Genomic DNA, 18533 nt, shown 5'->3' with positions numbered 1-18533 from the left:
CACGTATACACGCAACCGACATCACACACTGAAAAAATTGTCCAAGAGGGGTTGTTCAAATTGCAAAAATAAATTTGACAACAATAACATGACTTTTTTACATTTCTCTGCCCAGCATGTTTAAATCTTACAAAGGTCACTTGATTGTGGTCGATGTTAGATCTGCATGTTTTAATCAGGTTGAGGAAACATGACTTTATTATAATCTGTGGTGAGGCTCCTCCCTCTGGAATTCTCCTCCTCAAAACTTTTGGAGGGAAAATTCAAATGTAACAGGACACAGGACAGTTCCAGGAGCAGAGACACACAGTGTGGAGCAGGAGGATTATGAGAGCTGATCTGGAGGTGAGACTTTTCAAAGATTTTATATGTTTCTCTGGACTAGAATGTCGTCATTGTTAAAACATGTTTGTGGTGTTTTATTTGAAATTAGAGTTAATGTAAGGACTGTTTCCATGAGACAAATTGTATTTGACTGTCCATCTACAAGAGTGTGACAGTTGTACTCAGATGTGAATGTGTTGTTCCAGAGTCGTCTACAAACACAGAGTGACGTCCAGAGCTCTGCTGGAGCTGTGGGGAAGTTCATGAATGTTACAGCTGATGTTTCAGGAAAAAGGAAGATGTTTGAGAACCAACAAAACACAGAGCACAGATGAACAAAGTAAGTAACTCAACTAAAATGATTTTAAACACATTTTTAAATATGAACTTCCTATTGAAACAGTTTTCGTGTTTCTACAGGGTGATGTGGCACTAGGAGACTTTATACCAGATGCCCTCCCTGTTACTGTGTTTAGAGGAAGAAAAGCAGCACATGGTGAGTTTTGTTTCTGCAGATACACTTCTAATGTTCTTGTGATTCTGTTCTGGTCCATTATTGTAGTAATAAGTGCTTTAAATGTATTTAAACATGTACAACAGAGTAGATCATCAGAATGTGATCATCATGTGTTATTCTGTGTCCACAGGCAGAGACCAGAGCTTCTTCACTGGAATAAATCTTCACACTGTCCAGCTCCAAACTGTGTGTCTCTGTACTTGTGTGTCTCTGTGTGTTTGATTCTGTTTAAGACAATACAGAACTGTGGAAAACTAACGTATTATTTTACAGTATTAGATCAATTAAAGTAAATTATACATACTTATACTTTTCACGACAAGGTAACATAAGATAAATCTGCATATTCAGCATGATTTGATCAAATTTCATCAACAAGAAAAAGTGATGTTCATGTTCTGAGAAAAATATGTGTAGAGAGAATCAAAATAAGTTTCAAAGCCTAAACATAATTTTATTGCATGCAACCGCTTTCCATAACTTTTTTACGCAAATCCAGCAACCTTTTTTTTCAGTGCAGTAGGGGTGTGCAAAAATATCAAAATATCGATATATCATATCATTTAATGTGATGATACAGTATCGATATCATGGGCTGCTGTATCGATACATCACCAAGAGTATTTTTTGGTATATTTTGCTAAATTATTTTATTACAGCTACAGTTTTGTTGCTTGTTTAGAGGAAGGAAACTAGTTTATGCAACATATTTGACATTTTCACTGTTTTGATGATTAAAATGGGCGTTTTTTAAATTAACATTGCACAGGAAACGATTTAACAAAGACTTTTAGGATCACAGCCATGATTTAGCCTTTATTTTTAATTGAATCATATCAAATCGATTTGAAATATATCGTGTTGAATCGAAAGTGCAGTGTATCGAGATATGTATTGTATCGTGGCCTATGTATCGAAGTATGTATCGTATCGGCACCTTCTTAATGATACCCAGTCCTACATTACAGCATTCAGGATGCAACACGCCACTGTTACCTGTGCCACGGTTAAGATGTTAAGTGTTCAATATGTCTTTTCCAATATACCTGCAAATAATCTCTCAACCAAAGAAGTTCAACTGTGTCCCACCTTTGACTAAAGTGTACTAATGTGACTAGAGTGATATGTCCCATCTATTTCAAGTGTACAATACAACACACAATGCAATTGTTGCACCATTTTTTAAAAGCTCACAAGAGTCGATTTTGCATAGACGGACCTTTAAATAAATATTGGCCTTAACATATTGTTAAGTGACAAGATGTTCTATGAAGCTCTATGAAGTCAGTTGGAGATGCTGAAAGACAGGATGTTTACAATGAGCACAGGTGGTAGAACTGACACCATTTATCATGTGTTGCTTAAATATGATAAACATTATAGGCATTTCATGAACCCATATATGGTTGAATGGACAAATAAATCTGCAGTTCATGATTGGCAGGGACTGGGAGGTCTGCTCAGCCTCTTATACAAGGTTTTGGTTAGATTCTCTATGGATCTTAATGGAATGAGAGGTCAAAATATCCAGTATACATTACTTGGTTCGGTAGGTAAAGTGTGAAAAAACATTGTTTTAGCCACCCAACTCAACATTCCAGTAGTTTTCTCTCTAAATACCCCAGGCCCTCAGACCAAGACAGCTGTGCAGATCAAATAAGCATTTAAATCCATTAGTGGAAATATCTCTTCTGACTGACAGAAAATTGCCCCCTAATGAATGTATGACTGTATTTCTAAATGGATGTGAAATAGATAAAGAAAATATGACAAATCTATACAAATCAGCGTACCGTGACAAGCCAAAAATTCTTCTCCATGTGTTTTATTACTAAAATCTTTGGTGATTAGCAGGCTGCTTCAAACTCTAATATACAATTCCTTTGGGGGATCAACTCCAAACACCTTCACGGAGGTGTCCACGATGACAGATACCCTAGAGTTGTGTGTTTTTTTTTAATACTTTATTGTGTCAAAGTTTCACAAAAAAATAATCTTGACGTTATAGTTTTTATCCCCACTTTCCCTCACCACTGTGCTAAAACAAACAGCTTAATATTCTAAGCATAAATAAAAATATACACATAAAAAATACTAACAATAAATCACTAAAATGGTAAATTCTTACATAGAGTTGTCAGTTAGCAAAACAAGACACACCTGGAAACACATCAAGGCTCCATTCCACAGCACACTGGTTGAAAATCAAGGCCCTACACAGTTAAACTATCTCTTCTATTTGTCTGGGAGCAGCAGCTCTACACAAGCTTTTGAGCTCAAACTGTCTCTCTCAGCCACTTCTCTGTATCTGAGATCTCATCCTAGTGGGCTTAGCGTATGTAGGAGAAATCTGACAAAACCTAAAGTTGGAAATATGAAGGCATTCTTGACCCTTGTACACAGTCACAGTTAACCTGAATACTCCTTGCACTTATCTCTCATCGGCCCCAATGTTTCGACTTGACCTGGATTCATCAAAATGTTCCCAAACTAAACACTGTGAATCAAAAGTCTCCCACTGCAGCCATGACATTTGAATGCTTCAAATATATGTTCTCTTGTGGGCTCTAGTGCAAACTAGCCCACTCAGACGCCATCTGATCATGCTATGCATTTTTTTCACTGTTAAAAAACAGTGAATGAGAACTCTGGCCTCTTCATCCAACTTATTTGCTGATCTGGCATTATAGGCAAATTAAATGTATCAGATGCTTATGTTAATATAACACCATCTTGAAGTTAACAGTGTAATATACCTTCCTCTGTACTGAATACTGCTTGTGATGACCTACTTTTTATTCACTCGATGTTAGATGATCACATCATACCAGTCAAGTATCTGTCTCATTTGTTTTCAACTTTGTAATGTTACGAGTCATAAAACAAAGTACTAAAAATACTGTTGTCTCATTTGATGACTTCACCAATGCGTCTCAACTAAGAAAGGGAATAGACCTTCAAAATAAAAGGGTTGGTTCGAAGAAGTAGATTATAAAAATCTTTTTGGGTTTATATAAATGGATAATTACATTTGCCAATAACAATCCGAAAATACATTATATAAATAAATCAAGGATCAGTAAATAAATAAATTACATTTTAAACAAAAGTATTAAAGCAATAAATAAGTTAGCAGCATGTTTTAGAAGATGGTTGTGGTTTGAACTGATTGTTGAAAAGTTCATAGCCACAGAGCAAGTTGAGCCTGTTTTGACGGCTCTTACTTTGAAATTCTCACAGGAAGTTAAATCATGTGATCTGACTTCACATAAACCTGTGGCTCATAAGAAAAGTGTGAGAGGCAGAGACGCTCAAATCACACATCAGCACATCAGGACTGTCTCCAGGCTCTTTCACACAGCTACTACTGCTGGACTATTTCTCTTTCTCTCTTTTTTTTTTTTTTTTTTTTTTTTTTTTTGTTATTTTCATTGTGATTACTTTTGTTTGTAATGGCTAAATTGCCTGTGTTTGATGTGGGAGTTTTGTTTGTTATTGTGATGACAGCAACTGTGGCAAATGGTAAGTACACATGAATAGTTGATTCTTAAACTACAGATACTACTATGTACCTTATAGTCCGTGATTTTTTTTTTTCTAAATTATTATTTTGTTCTGTTTAATTTATTATGATTTATTATTGTGATGAACAGTTGTTCTGTTTATGACTCCAAATTTACCAGGCAACTAATTAAATTATTACCTGAGGGGTGTGGAAAAAAAACAAAAAAACCTTTTGATCAATTTGATTTAGAAAAAGTTGTTAATGTATTTTCCATGATATTTCAAGTAAAAAAATAAAAAAGTACATATTTAGTGCCGTTAGTTATAGTGCTGTTATGTGATGGTGCAGGGTTCTTGATGAGCAGAGATTTAACAGAGAGGAGAGATGTGAGCACACTGAGGCAGGGCACTCAAACCTCTGGACCCTCTGGACCGGTCAACAGACGCTCCAAGAGGTGCACCTGCTACACCTACAAGGACAAAGAGTGTGTGTACTACTGTCACCTGGACATCATCTGGATTAACACGCCAGAGTGAGTGGACACTTTTTATCTAACTGGCACTGACATTTGTAACTGACTGGATATTGTTTAGAATATCTTACCTAGTGTTTTTATGAGAGGTGCTCTATACTCCCTATTCCATAACAGAAGGAATAAATCATTTGGCTTTATTTATTAATTAATATTAGTTATTATGTCTTGTGATGTTTTGCTGTTTGATCTGTGATGTAATGCACAGCCCAGAGGAATCACTGGGTCATAGAGATACTGGAGAGGGATATGTGTGTGTGTGTGTGTGTGTGTATGTGTGTGTGTGTGTGTGTATGTGTGTGTGTGTGTGTGCTCACTCTGTCATTTCAAGTAGCTAAAATATATGAGCTCACTTGTAAAGGTCTCAGAATATGTTCTTGAGACAAAGTTAATCAAAAAAGTGGACTAACTTGGTGATGTGTCTCTCTCTATGTTGTTTTTGTATGTAGATTTTCTTGAGTTTATTTTCCATACATTTCCCATAGAGGATATTACCATCACACCTGATCACACTGTTCAGCACCACTTTATTACACCAGTCTGACTGGAAACACAGAGCACACATCAAACATTTTATGAGATCGAAATCAGGTTTCAAAGCCAGAGGTTCGCTGGCAGGGTCGGTCCAAACATCCTGCTGCCGATAGTTATAGAGATCACCGATGTTCTGACACTGTGGTGATATAGACAACACAGCGATCTAATCACTGGGTTCAAATTTCTGCTTTCCTTACATATTAAAATATGTAATGTTTTGTTTTGAATTGTTAATTAGTCTGGCAAAAGTGACTCTGAAACCCATTTAAGGAGATTAAGGGGATGCTAGATATATCACTTCCTGGCATATTTGCAATGAAAGTTCAGTCAAGTCAGTGTTTTGAAGATATGACTTCTCATTATACTTATAATTCTAACATAGAACAGGGCACAGTATAGGCCATCTACTTTGTATTATAATAATACTCATGCATGTTTTTGCAGGCATACTGTACCATATGGCATGTCCAGTTACCAGGGCTCATCGAGGCCGAGGAGATCTGCGGGGGTTAGGAACAAGACAGGAGCCAAAGCACAACGCTGTGTTTGCTCACTGTCCTCTGATGCCCACTGCAGCAGCTTCTGTATGTCCAGGTAAGGATTACACTCGTCATCTACCAGAAAATGTGTAAATGTTTCATTAGACTGTATGCATGATTGTTTGCATGTATATTTGACTGACACGCTACTGTTTTTCTTCAGATCAAGTGGACCACCTGAGAAGAAAACAGCCCCTGCATTAGATTTACCTGCTAAGACTGCACATGTTTCCTATACTATATGAAGATAAAAAGGATTAGTCTGGACATCAAGCAGTGGAGAGGCAATCTGACCGACTGTGTGAAATGTCCAAACCAAAGCCCTGTGTGCCTGCACAGACTGCTACCTGTATACACACAGAGGACAGAGGACAGAGGACAGTGGACAGTGGACAGTGGACAGGGCATAGGGCTGTGAGCTCTGGAGCTGTGCATATGGTGTTACATGGGCATGTTTGTTCAGCACCACTGGTGAGGGTGTGGACACAGAGTGGATCTAGGATCACACAACCTGAGTCACATGGCTCAGGACCTCTGAAGGAGCAGCCCTCAATATTTTTCCTCAACACATGTTTAAAAAGTTTGAAGAATGTTCTTCTGCAGTGCCAGGACAGCATCCTCCTACACCACATGGATTTTATAAGCTGTAAAAAGTATTCTATTTAATATAAACTATTTGTGTGGAAGGATTCTTTATTGTGAAGGACTTTATGGTCATTTACATCCTTACTTACATAATTTTAATATTTTTGACTGAATATATTTTAATGTTCTTACATAATTTAACATTATATTGCGTGTAATAAGGCCTACTGTGACAAAAGGAGACGTCTCTATGCTTTATATTGTATTGGCACATGCTTTAATAATAATAATAATAATAATAATAATAATAATAATAATAATAATAATAATAATACTGCATCTTAAATATTGTTTTTCCAGACGCTCAATGCAATTTCGGGCATTATTTACTTCCTCCACTCTCAGCGGTGGTAACCTGGCTGTTGTAGCCACAGCTGTCGTGGGATAGACTGACAGAAGTGAGGCAGCCAATCTTCACCAATGGCTCCACACACAACTTAATTCAATGTGACATAGCCCTTATGTGCACAGGACAGTGCACATAATCATGCATTTCACTAAAACATTTTACAAAAAATCTTGGTTGGGCATGGGCCATAAACATGGACAGCAGATGTACGTGACATCCGTAGAGGTAATTCCATAACTGATACCTTGCAACCATATTGTAAACAACACCTTTATTTTGTTGAATAAATATTTGAACTGTCAGAAATGTGTGTTCTTTGGGCATAAATTGTCTCTGCATTTTTATTTCAGCCATGTTACAATGTTGTTACCTCATCAAAATCATACCTGGAGTTGTGCTTTGTTTCATTTACACATGTGTATTCCTAGTTTATTCGTCTGTCTATATCACCAAAGCTCAAAATACTCTGTTCCAAATTGTGATGTCATCAAACAGTAGTTTTCAATACCTTTTTATCTTTCATTTAGTTGTGATTGGCAGTTCCAGGGCTAAAATCATCCAAATTCTTCTACTGAAGGTGTATGAAGTTTAAAAACACAATAGAGCATTTCCTGTAGTAGCACATACAATCATAAAGTGGAACAGAGAGTTTTCAGTTTGAGAAAAAAACTCAGCCTAAATATGCAGGATTTGTGTGTTAAATGTGTGTGAATGAAACAAAACACAAAACACAATGTAGGTATGTTATAACCAGTGTTGGGAAGGTTACTTTTAAAATGTATTCCCCTACAGATTACATACCCCAAAATGTAGTTTGTAACGTAATCCATTAAATTACTTAAAGTGAGTAATGTAATCTGAATACTTGATTCGCTGTAGAAAAGCAAAGACTAGGATATTGTAACATAAGATGTTTTGTCTGATAAAAGAAAATAAAAAGCCCAGACTTTACTGAACCGTATTAAAAATATTATTGATAGAAGAGGAGGAGACACGGTCCACACGGCATGATTTAGTCCTGTTGAATCCTGTTTTAGTCCTGTTTTAGACCTGGTTTAGACCTGGTTTAGTCCTGGTTTAGTCCAGGTTTAGACCTGGTTTAGTCCTGGTTTCGACCTGGTTTAGTCCTGGTTTAGTCCGGGTTTAGTCCGGGTTTAGACCTGGTTTAGACCTGGTTTAGACCTGGTTTAGTCCTGGTTTAGTCCTGGTTTAGTCCGGGTTTAGACCTGGTTTAGTCCTGGTTTCGACCTGGTTTAGACCTGGTTTAGTCCTGGTTTAGTCCGGGTTTAGACCTGGTTTAGACCTGGTTTAATCCTGGTTTAGTCCTGGTTTAGTCCGGGTTTAGACCTGGTTTAGTCCTGGTTTCGACCTGGTTTCGACCTGGTTTAGTCCTGGTTTCGACCTGGTTTAGTCTGGGTTTAGACCTGGTTTAGTCCTGGTTTAGTCCTGGTTCTAATCCTGGTTTAGACCTGGTTCTAATCCTGGTTTAGACCTGGTTTAGTCCTGGTTTTAGACCTGGTTTTAGTCCTGGTTTTAGTCCTGGTTTAGTCCTGGTTTTAGACCTGGTTTAGTCCTGGTTTTAGACCTGGTTTTAGTCCTGGTTTTAGTCCTGGTTTTAGTCCTGGTTTTAGTTCTGGTTTAGCCCAAAATGTGAAAACAGGAAAATACCACCATGTAATCCATTTATTTCAACAAAGTAACTGTAATCCAATTACCACTCACTGAAACAGTAACTGTAACTGAATACAGTTACTCATAATTTATACTCTGATTACGTAACTCCAGTACATGTAATCTGTTACTCCCCAACACTGGTTATAACAGATATCAGAAATAGTGTAATATAGGCCCTTCAAGCTGTAGCACTACAACATACACATCTAAATCTAAAGGGGAGTCGGCGTGCACAGGCGCAGAATGTGGTGTGGACAGTTAAAAAACTGGCCCAGCTGTGCCCTGAAGCTGAACTCTGTGATGTAACTTTGCAGGTGAACAGGAAGAGTTTTTGAGTTTTTTGAGGGATTCCCAGAGAAAATAAATGAAGAGGAGCAGAGATTTAAAATGGCAAATACATTACAACATATTTATTTCTCTTATTGCCAAATACCTCTCAACATATGTGCCAGATTAGTGACATCATGTTAGTGCAAGTGCATGTGACAGGTTTTCACATTTTTAGGTGGTTTGTTGTCAATATACATTATAGTTTCACATCAATTAAGTTGCAGTTTATAGTAGAAAGAAAAAGAAGAAATGTACAAAAACAGAGGAAGCAGTAGAATGAGTTCCAAAATGGAATTCCTGGTTACCTGAAATAAATGGTTATTTAATAAACTAAAGGTGTGCTCAGTTATTTGTATTACTCTAATTATAACTAATTTGTAAACATTATGACTGCTAGATAACAATTATGGAATTACCTCTACATAATGTAGATCTAATAGCTAATAATAGATATCTATATTATTATATATCCTATATCTAATATCTACTGATTGTGTCCAACCAGGAAGTAAAATTATAAACTTCACTAATATTAAAAAAAAGTATAATGTATGGGCATAAAATCTTACATTTTAATTGTTACTTATGTTTAAGTCTAATCTGGCATATGACCTCTTAAAGGTTGTATAGAGGATTTTTTAAGGGAAAAGAAATACAGCGACAGTCTTTTTTCAAATGTTGTGCGTGTGTGACACCACCTTCCTCCTCCACAGCTCCTCAGTAGAAACACCTTCTCCTGCCTCTTTACTCTAGAAATCACACTTGTTTACATCCAGTGCTTGTTCAGAATTACTGTTGAAATGACCAGTCTAGAAATATTTTAGCGACCGACACATCAGTTTTTAGACCCTTCGTCCTCTTCATTCACGCAATCGCTGGACGAGATCTCCAAGAATCACCTCAGTTTGTCTTTGCTCCTTTTCCCCTTCTCTTCTTCTTTCAGCGACCTCAAAAACGGACTTTCTTTTGCAGAGAACTGGTCGTGGATTCTTGTCCGCCATCGCAACAAACTTTGGGCGAAATGCGAGGAAGCTACAGTTTAAAAAATCCTCTAAAAACTGCTGCATAAACCACGTAATCCCCATTCAGTTACACTAGAAACGTAGGGAATTTGATTGACAACCTAACAGTTAATAGAAAATGAGGCAGCCTCGTTTTCTATTGGCTGATGTTTATCTGGCCTCACTACATCCACAGTTGATAGATTTTCATTCTTTTTTTTGTTTTTTGTTTTTGGTCATCATAATTACAAGGCTTCTGCGTCTCTGTAATGGTATTTTAAACTTTCACTGACAATTTGAAACAAAAAAATCCTCCATACAACCTTTAACTATGCAATTTTTTATATTCTCGGTGGATTGAGGTTGATGGTACAAAAAACAACAACAACCAAACAAAAAACAAAACAAAACAAAAAAATATATAGAAAATAAAAAAATGTAGGCCATATAAGTGATTCGTTTCGAACTGTTTCAGTCCATTTCTTGTGTAACACATCTGTAGTGTTGACACTGGTGAAATATAATGCTGCCTGTAAGAGATTTAAAAGTCATAGCAGTGATATACAGTAGCTATGATTAATCATCAGTTCATTATATAACATGGGCTGAACATTTTGGCTTTAATATCATCTGTATCCGTGATTATATATTCATTTGGGACAGATGTTTCCTGTTCTGAATCCACTTCAATTTATTAAGGTTTGACACAAAACAAGAGGATAAGATCATGGCTCACTCTTGATATTGGAGTTTCTAAGCCCTTCTAAATGTGCACCTCCATTGGCTCCTCTCCATGTGGAGTTTCAGCAGCTTTTTGAGAGATCAGCACAAAGGTGTATGCATACAGTATTACATATATAGGTCTGAAATTATTATTCACAACCTTTGAAGGCCCACTCATTCATCACCCACCTGATGTCCAGGTCAAGTTCTTATCAGAGTCTGGACCGTTCATACGAGTTCACATACCTCACAGTCGTTTTTGTTTTTTTTGTTTGTTTTTTCAGTTCTTCAGTTCTTGGAATCTCCCATTATTCTTCCTTAGTCAATTTGAGGTCAATTTGTTTAGTCAGTGATTTAAACTAGCTTTCCATTGGTTTCATACAACAAAAAACAAAGACGTCAGGTAATACTCTTTGTTTGTCTGTCAAGAAGCACCTGTCTGATAATATCACCATGGTGAACTAAATTCACTGCATGGATCACATAGCACAAACACACATTTATTTACATCTGATTATCATAACTGTCATACAATAATAAATGTGGCATATGACCTGGTATGTTAACCTCTCTCATTTTACACCAACACAGTCAGAAATCTGTCAAAGGCACAGAATCAAATTCCTTAAGCTGGTGTTTTACATCTTAATGAGAACAGAAAGCAAGCATTTTCTAAGCAACTGCCATTCTCCCTCCATTCATCGTATTCATTTTTTCATTCATTTAAATGGATCAGTGCTTATTAATTAACATGAACCTATGTAAATATGCCAGAATTCCCATCTGTCCAATTTAAAAACAGGTTTGGAATGGTTTTGGTTGTTTTGAAATTTACAAATAAAAGCATTTCAATGAATTATCCCAACAATATTTCCCAAGTGCAGCTTTATCTTGGAGTTCAGTAACTGCAGATGTGAGGTCTTGCTTTAATTTGACTTTATTCATGTAACAGGACAATTTTGTGCAACCCCCATAGGTTCATCCCATATAGTCATTAACATAAACAGTGTTAACAGAATCAACAGCAGTGACAGTCAGTTTTCAGGTAAGTTAACAGAGCCATTCTAAAGGAGCCTAGAGAAGTTAAGAGACTTCAGTGATGGAGGCAGATTGTTCCAGTCTGAGGGGGTCTTAAAACGACAGGACCTCCAACCTGCCTTACAGATGGGAGGTACAGAAAATATTATATACTGAGAGTGTTGAAGATAGTAAATTGTAGTAGACTGGACAAGAAAACCTTTCAGACATGATGGAAAGTCAAAATAAATAAATTTAAAGATAAACTGAATTTTTTTTCAGGCTGTAACCAGTCAAGCTGATCATAGAACTCACGATGATGAGTTTTATATAGTCGGGAAGTCAAAGTCTCAAAAATGGGTTGACATCATCTGCCATACTTTTTATTTGTGTTTTTCTGTTAACTGTGACCCTAAGGACCAATAATTGAGCATTTTAAGAAGAATCTACATAATGTGTAAAACAATACATTTAATTGTTTAAGATATATATTGCAGATGATAAACTATGCCAGCATAATCATTGATAGGCAGGATAAGATGGGAAATGATCCTCTTTCTTACTTCTTGTGTGAAACAGTTTGCTGATCTGTACAGAGGCATTAAACAAGAACATGTTTGTTTTATTATATAATCAATGTGGGGTTTGAACGTTAGCTGTTGTGTTGTAAAATGTTGCATAGTGTTGTTTCTAAATTATAAGACACACTTCCACATAACAGAGGCTTCCTTGGTCATTGGGACACCGTTGTAAAAATACATGTTCAGATGGGAAAACTGGCATTAAAAAAAGCATACACAAGCATGTTTTCATATTAAGATTTAGGAAGCTAATTCTAAGGCAATTTTGGACTCAATTGAAATCTATTTGTAGACTGTGTTGTGTGATAAGGTGGAGCCTGAAAAATAGAGAAAAATATCATTTGCAAATGAACTTGACAGTATCCTGTGGTACACCGTTTTTTCATGATGCATTGACTTAATGAATGAGGATCTGAGGCCTGGGTTTCTTCTCCACATGAATGACAGCTCAGGTCAAAGCCAGGAACTCCCAGTCAGGAGAAAGAGATGTTGTTGAGACACTGAAATATTAATGGTTAGCATTCTTGTCTTAACATTTCCCCCTATGCCTCCATGAGGTTCCTCCAGGTGCTCCGTCTCTCCTTGAACTTAAAGCGAGGCAAATCCATCAGCTATACTCCAGACTGAGATTATAGTTTCAAGATCTGGAGAAGGCCCTTAGGCACTAGAGGAAAGATGGGTCAAATCACTTAGGAGACACAGCCTCTTACCTCTAACCTGAGAAAACAACTGTCTATAAAGGAATGTTGCTGATTATGATGTGCTGTCAATAACATGGTTGAACAGCACACTGCCAGCCCATGCTTGAAGTAGGAAATTGGTATTGCAAATTAACACATTTTGCACCATTCCTGTCTAAACCATCAAGACTGTACAATGTGGGAAAATTGTCTTGCACTGTGGTAGAACAGCTTATCTACATTTTTTACCCTTCCAAACTGTGGCGGTTGTGCTGTCTGCAGGGGCCTCTGAGCCTGTAAATGTCCCATTATCACTTAAAATCAGTGTCCCTTCTGTTAAATAATGTTGTAGTTGTATAACATCAGTGTTGTTGTGAGCAGAGCTTCCCAGCTGTCTGTTGACAAACAGTCAGGTGTGGATGACTAATCATTACTGCTGGCTACGCTCCATTGCTGTCTAAATGTTTTGTGACTCAGCTCCTGCTGAGTAAGCGGGCCAGCAGAGGTCTATGGGATCGTGTACACAGGGACCCAGGTTGTAGTCTGGCTCCTCTTTATTCCTAATGGACACAGTTTTATGCTGAGTGATAATGCTGGAATGGACTACGCTTTCCGGTAATGTCCTTATTTCTTTGAAGTGGAATTAGAAGATGTGATTCAACACATTTAGCACTCAGTTTGATGTCCAGATGGCCTCTCTTCACTAGAACAGGGTCACACTTTTTTGCAGTGCTTTTCTAACTTATGCATTAGCAATACATGTCACTCTATGGACAATGGTTAAATGAAGGTTAAAAGAAAAATCTATATACCACCTAAGAATTACCAGCTATAACACATCTTTGAATTTTCCAAAATATGCCTTGTTTGGATGCTTAAAGATATGAGGTTGTGGTAACAGAAAAGTTAGGACATATATAAAAGACATAACCGCAAATATAATCTAAATACTGGGACTGTAAGATTCTCCTCAGCATTTGCACATTCTGATGTTTCCCTCATCATAAACACACGAGAGTTCATCACTCCAGTCCTGTGCACTGCTGTGACATAACAATCTATTTTCTTCAGTCTGAGTCAGTCTCTTCGTGCGGTGGATCATCGGCACACACAGGCACTATTGAGATCCATTTTCATTTAAGTAAATTTCTGATATTTTTAAATCTTTTCTATAATAGTAAGTTTGTCATAATTTAACAAAGGCAAAAAAAAATTTACCAAAGGATCAAAATTTCAGTCTTACAGCTCTCCAGATGTAGACTGGTGAATCTGCATAATTGTGTAGCGTGTCACCATGCGCCCTGTACTCGTTTGATCTTCCATCTTCAAAAGGAGACTTTGAAATGCCCATTGCAAATGAACTAAGGGTTTCTATTAGTCATTTTCTATTATACAGCATGCCTCATTGACTTCAGCCCTAATAGTTTACAGTAGGCTGGACTCAAAAGCCAGTTTCAGTGATTTCTGGAGCCACAATTCAGTCAGTTGAGATTGGTTTCATAACTCTGCTTTTAATCTGTCCTTGAGACAAACTGTTCTACGGTGGTCTGGACTGAGGTGCATCATCCCTTCGCCGGATATGTCTGAATACTGAAAGTTGATGTGTCACTCTGTTTAACTTACACTTAATTGGAGATTTTTGACCATCAGCAGGTTTCAGCCTTGACTCATTGGCCCATCACTGAGAACAAGTTCCAGATCTTTAGCCTGGTGGCACGCAACCAAGTTTCGGAGCGCTCACACACCCACACACAGACGTGGTAGGTGCAATGACAGTCACCGAGCTGCCTGTTCTCTCTGCCGCAGGCCCTTCAAGTCTCCTCACGCACACATAACTACATGCATTTACAATGTCAAAACGCCTCTGGGAAGAGCACTTGTTTATCTGTCAAGACATGACAAAGGAAGTTGGTATGTCTGAATCAACAGTGAAACAAACCAACAAGTGAAATCTGGGTATAAAAAGAATTGCTACCATCTGGGTAAAGGGCATGCAAATCAAAGCCTGTGAAGTTTTTTGTGATTCACAAACAACTGAACAAATACTGTGAATAATTTAAAGCTCCTATATTACATAAAACGGACTCCTGTGAGTATTAAATCATGTCACCTCATCAAAAACATACCTGGGAATGTGTTTCGTTTCATTCACACATTTGAGTAATCCACACATTAGTCGTCTGTCTACATCCACCTTGTGATCTCATATACTGGTAATTTTCAAGTTAGCAAGGTACATTTTACCTATAGCAAAAGGTACACAAAAAGAACACAGCCTAAATATGCAAGGATTGAAACATGTGTGAATGAGACAGACAGCTTCAGATACATATATTTTAGATGAGGACATCATAACACAGGCCCTTTAAATGATCAATAAAAAATGACAGACTAAAAGGATAAAATAGTACACTATAAATAAATGGGGACCGAAGACTAAACTAGAAAAAAGGAGAAACTAGAAAGCCACTCTTTAAAACATGAACGTTCTATGTCCCTCAGGTCATCACTATCAATTATCACCATACTGCTTATAACTTATGAGAAGAGTTTGAGACCCAATCATAAAAAAATAGAAGCCTCACATTTGTCAGAAGCAGGTGACTTGATTGTGACGTCATCTACTCCAATGAAGGAATGAGTTAAGGACACTTGCACTACACTGCCACCCTGTGATGGTTTTGTGGTTTTACAGGGGAAATGGTAATCTATAATCAATCTATCGAACTTTATTTATATAGCACTTCATAACTATAACAGATAGTGCTTTCCATCAATATCTAAATCAAGTCAATATTAACCCAGTAGTCTAATTTTGGCCCAGCAGCATACATTTAAAAACAACATTATTCAACATTTTACAACACAACTTCTAAAAGCACACACATTGTTTATTTATAGTTAATGGAATCCTTTTTGGTCAAATTTTTCCACTATGAATGTACAAAAATGTATTTATACAAAACCAAGCATGATTTTAATCTTAAAGAATGTTTAGGTTATTTTTGTCAGATTCACATAACTCCACAATAAAAATGTACTACATATAAGCCTATATAATATTTACATGGATGCATACCATAATTAAATAATACAAGATTCAGTGTTGAGGTCATTTCTTCAAAAGGTTGTTAATAGCTTTAAGTTCATCAGGTGAAAGGGATGTAAGGCTGTAGCCTCTCAGCTCAGGCTTTCCTGCAAACAAATAATGTGTTAATTGCATGAAAAAATTAAACTGGAAGTACACTCTAATACACTTGATGATAGCCACATGTGTATTCCTCAAGCTGTATTACAAAAACAAAGCTGTACTTTTGTTTTCACAACAACATGATGTTTTATTAGACTATAGACTATACTGGAAAAAAACTTCTCAAACACACACTGAGAAATTCTTTATCACTGCAGGTTATATTGGTAGGTTTTCTTCACATCCAAATATTTTTATTGTAGTTATTGTACTCAAGTTGGTTTCAATATAAAATACAAGGGCGTCCGGTCAAGTGGTAACGGAGGGAAACAGGGGCAGATTTTTTACATTCAAATAGCTCTTATTCAGAAACTAGAGGGACTATTGAAATAAATAAGGTATCAAAATGTAGGAAAGAGTTACACTCCAACAGGGTAAAGTTAAACCTGTGATATTCTTTCAAGTTGTTGACAAAAAATTAAAAAAACTCATGTTGGTAACGGAGGGAATGAAATATGCAGCACTTTTTGGGCAATAAATCCAAACAGTGATAACTAGTGGTTCTCACTTACATATCCTTAACAAACTGGTTTGAATATTTGCTTCATATAGTTTTCTACCATATGGTACAAGATTAGGTTGAAAAACTTTACTTTACTTTTTGATTTTTTATTAAGAAAGGTCATGGTAATGGAGGGAAAAGTAACGGAGGGAAAATTGTGCAAACAAGTAGAAGGTGCATGATTTTACATAATTTGTCAGCTTTTTTCTTTTCTGAATACTTTAATATTACTTCAAAATGAAAGGAAACTATTTCTATAAAATATGTCAGTCCTTCCAAGCAAATTTTTATCATTTTAAATACTTTTTTTTTTTTAATCATGTAAATGGTCACTTTTTTCTATAGCGCTTTTCCACCTTTCAAGGCACTCAAAGCGCTTTACAACAAGGAACCACTCACCCATTCACACACACATTCATACACCAGTGTACGCAGAGACTGGCAAGGTGGGTTAAGTGTCTTGCCCAAGGACACAATGGCAGCATTCATCTGTGGGAGCTGGAATCACACCAGCCATCCTGTGGTCAGTGGATCTGACCCCTCAACCTGTGATGTTTATGTCGAGAGCTGGATTCGAACCGCCAACGTTCAGATCAGTGGGCGAATGCTCTACCAACTGAGCTACTGCCGCCCACTGAGCTACTGCCGCCCATGTACCTTCATCAACAGTTCAAAGATGGAATAACACAAGATATGATGAAATACATCAATTTATTGACATGATTTGCAGGTCTTTGAAATTTGGGAAATATTTTTTGTTCCATGTTGCATACATGGTCTGTTTAAAACGTATGGAACTTTAGAACCAAAAATGGTACAGAAAAAAGGTCCACAGTTTCATAAACTATGTGTGCTGTCTGTTGAATAAATTTTTATATCAGATACATTAACTTGAATTTTTGGCCTTGCTGTTTACTTCTGCTTGACCGGGCCCAAGAGTAACTTCTCTTTCACCCGGCTTGTACCAGAAGGCTTGAGTGACACCAAGCACTTACCCTTCACATATCAAAACATGATAAACAAACTAGGGACTCATGTATCAGGCGCACAAAGAAGCTGGACCCTCTGCCAGAGCAATAATGTAGCATTACTGTACCACATACACAGATTGATTACGTTACCTTGAATATCATTTAGTTGGTTGACTTTTACTTTGAGTTCTTTGCGGAGATCACTGATTTCTTTGTCAAGCTGCTCCTGATCTGCAGGCAAAACAGCATTAAAAAAATGAGACAAAATGTAATCAAGGGAAAGATGCGTGATATAAAAATGATATACCTCGCTGTATCATCTCTGTGGTTTTGTTGACTGGAAATTTAATAAAGATATTGCCAAAGCAAACCTTTACTTTGTCTGAGGAGATAAATCGTGGTAAGATGTGACCAAAGACTTGAACTGTAAAATTTAAGATAGACCTACCACTGCTGGACAGATCATGTCGTAATGCATTTAGTGCCTCTCTGTTGCGGTTTCTTTTTAAGTCCAGGTCCACAATCTGAAAAAACGACGCAAATAGATAAATAAAAGTATGTTTAGACGTGCGTTACACGTTCTTTAAAATAAGTGTCCGTGCATAAGGCTACTAGCGTTAGCAATAGCTTTCGCACTTTTGCAGTAATTAAATATTAGATTCTATCGTTGATTTGTAATTGTTTTCCAGAGCAGATAGTAACCTGTTGTTTGGTTGTGAGCACATCTTCAGCAGCCTCCTCTACTTTGGTTAAATACTCCAACACGCGCTGGGAATCCGTGTCCATGGCCGTGTCTCCCATCAAAATAATTCCGGAGAGAAACACCGGTATGTGAACGAAAGGTTCCAGTTATGAT

The 18533-nt window shown here is 37.0% G+C and overlaps 2 protein-coding genes across 3 annotated transcripts; one reads left to right on the top strand and one right to left on the bottom strand.

Moving 5' to 3' along the window:
* Positions 1 to 4249: 4249 nt before the first annotated feature.
* On the top strand, positions 4250 to 7209 carry LOC129411050 (endothelin-3). Its single transcript, XM_055160726.1, has 4 exons — positions 4250 to 4363; positions 4695 to 4878; positions 5860 to 6009; positions 6118 to 7209. Exons 1-4 carry the CDS (start codon positions 4294 to 4296, stop codon positions 6197 to 6199), a joined length of 486 nt encoding a protein of 161 aa, XP_055016701.1. The 5' UTR covers positions 4250 to 4293; the 3' UTR covers positions 6200 to 7209.
* Positions 7210 to 14843: 7634 nt separating this feature from the next.
* On the bottom strand, positions 14844 to 18498 carry pdrg1 (p53 and DNA-damage regulated 1). Of its 2 annotated transcripts, XM_055161034.1 has the most exons (6): positions 18380 to 18498; positions 18126 to 18201; positions 17985 to 18059; positions 17828 to 17908; positions 16034 to 16149; positions 14844 to 15198 (listed from the first exon to the last, which is right to left on the bottom strand). In XM_055161034.1, exons 1-5 carry the CDS (start codon positions 18476 to 18478, stop codon positions 16067 to 16069), a joined length of 414 nt encoding a protein of 137 aa, XP_055017009.1. In that variant the 5' UTR covers positions 18479 to 18498; the 3' UTR covers positions 14844 to 15198; positions 16034 to 16066. The 2 variants fall into 2 exon arrangements, with proteins under 2 accessions (XP_055017009.1, XP_020791573.2); XM_020935914.2 differs by lacking the exon at positions 14844 to 15198 and having other exon boundaries at positions 15825 to 16149.
* Positions 18499 to 18533: the final 35 nt, after the last annotated feature.

Source organism: Boleophthalmus pectinirostris, unplaced genomic scaffold (assembly GCF_026225935.1).
Source record: "Boleophthalmus pectinirostris isolate CB_2022bp ecotype Guang Dong unplaced genomic scaffold, ASM2622593v1 HiC_scaffold_3, whole genome shotgun sequence".
NCBI classification, from domain to species: domain Eukaryota; kingdom Metazoa; phylum Chordata; class Actinopteri; order Gobiiformes; family Gobiidae; genus Boleophthalmus; species Boleophthalmus pectinirostris.
Note: the sequence above shows the minus strand (reverse complement) of the source record. Positions and strands in the feature narration are given on the sequence as shown.

Coding starts and splice junctions, on each gene's coding strand:
- LOC129411050 (XM_055160726.1), top strand. CDS start 4,294: ATGGCTAAATTGCCTGTGTTTGATGTGGGAGTTTTGTTTGTTATTGTG. Junction 4,364..4,694: donor GACAGCAACTGTGGCAAATG/GTAAGTACACAT, acceptor GTGATGGTGCAG/GGTTCTTGATGAGCAGAGAT. Junction 6,010..6,117: donor AGCAGCTTCTGTATGTCCAG/GTAAGGATTACA, acceptor GTTTTTCTTCAG/ATCAAGTGGACCACCTGAGA.
- pdrg1 (XM_055161034.1), bottom strand. CDS start 18,478: ATGGGAGACACGGCCATGGACACGGATTCCCAGCGCGTGTTGGAGTAT. Junction 18,060..18,125: donor ACATGATCTGTCCAGCAGTG/GTAGGTCTATCT, acceptor TTATCTCCTCAG/ACAAAGTAAAGGTTTGCTTT. Junction 17,909..17,984: donor CACAGAGATGATACAGCGAG/GTATATCATTTT, acceptor TTTTGCCTGCAG/ATCAGGAGCAGCTTGACAAA.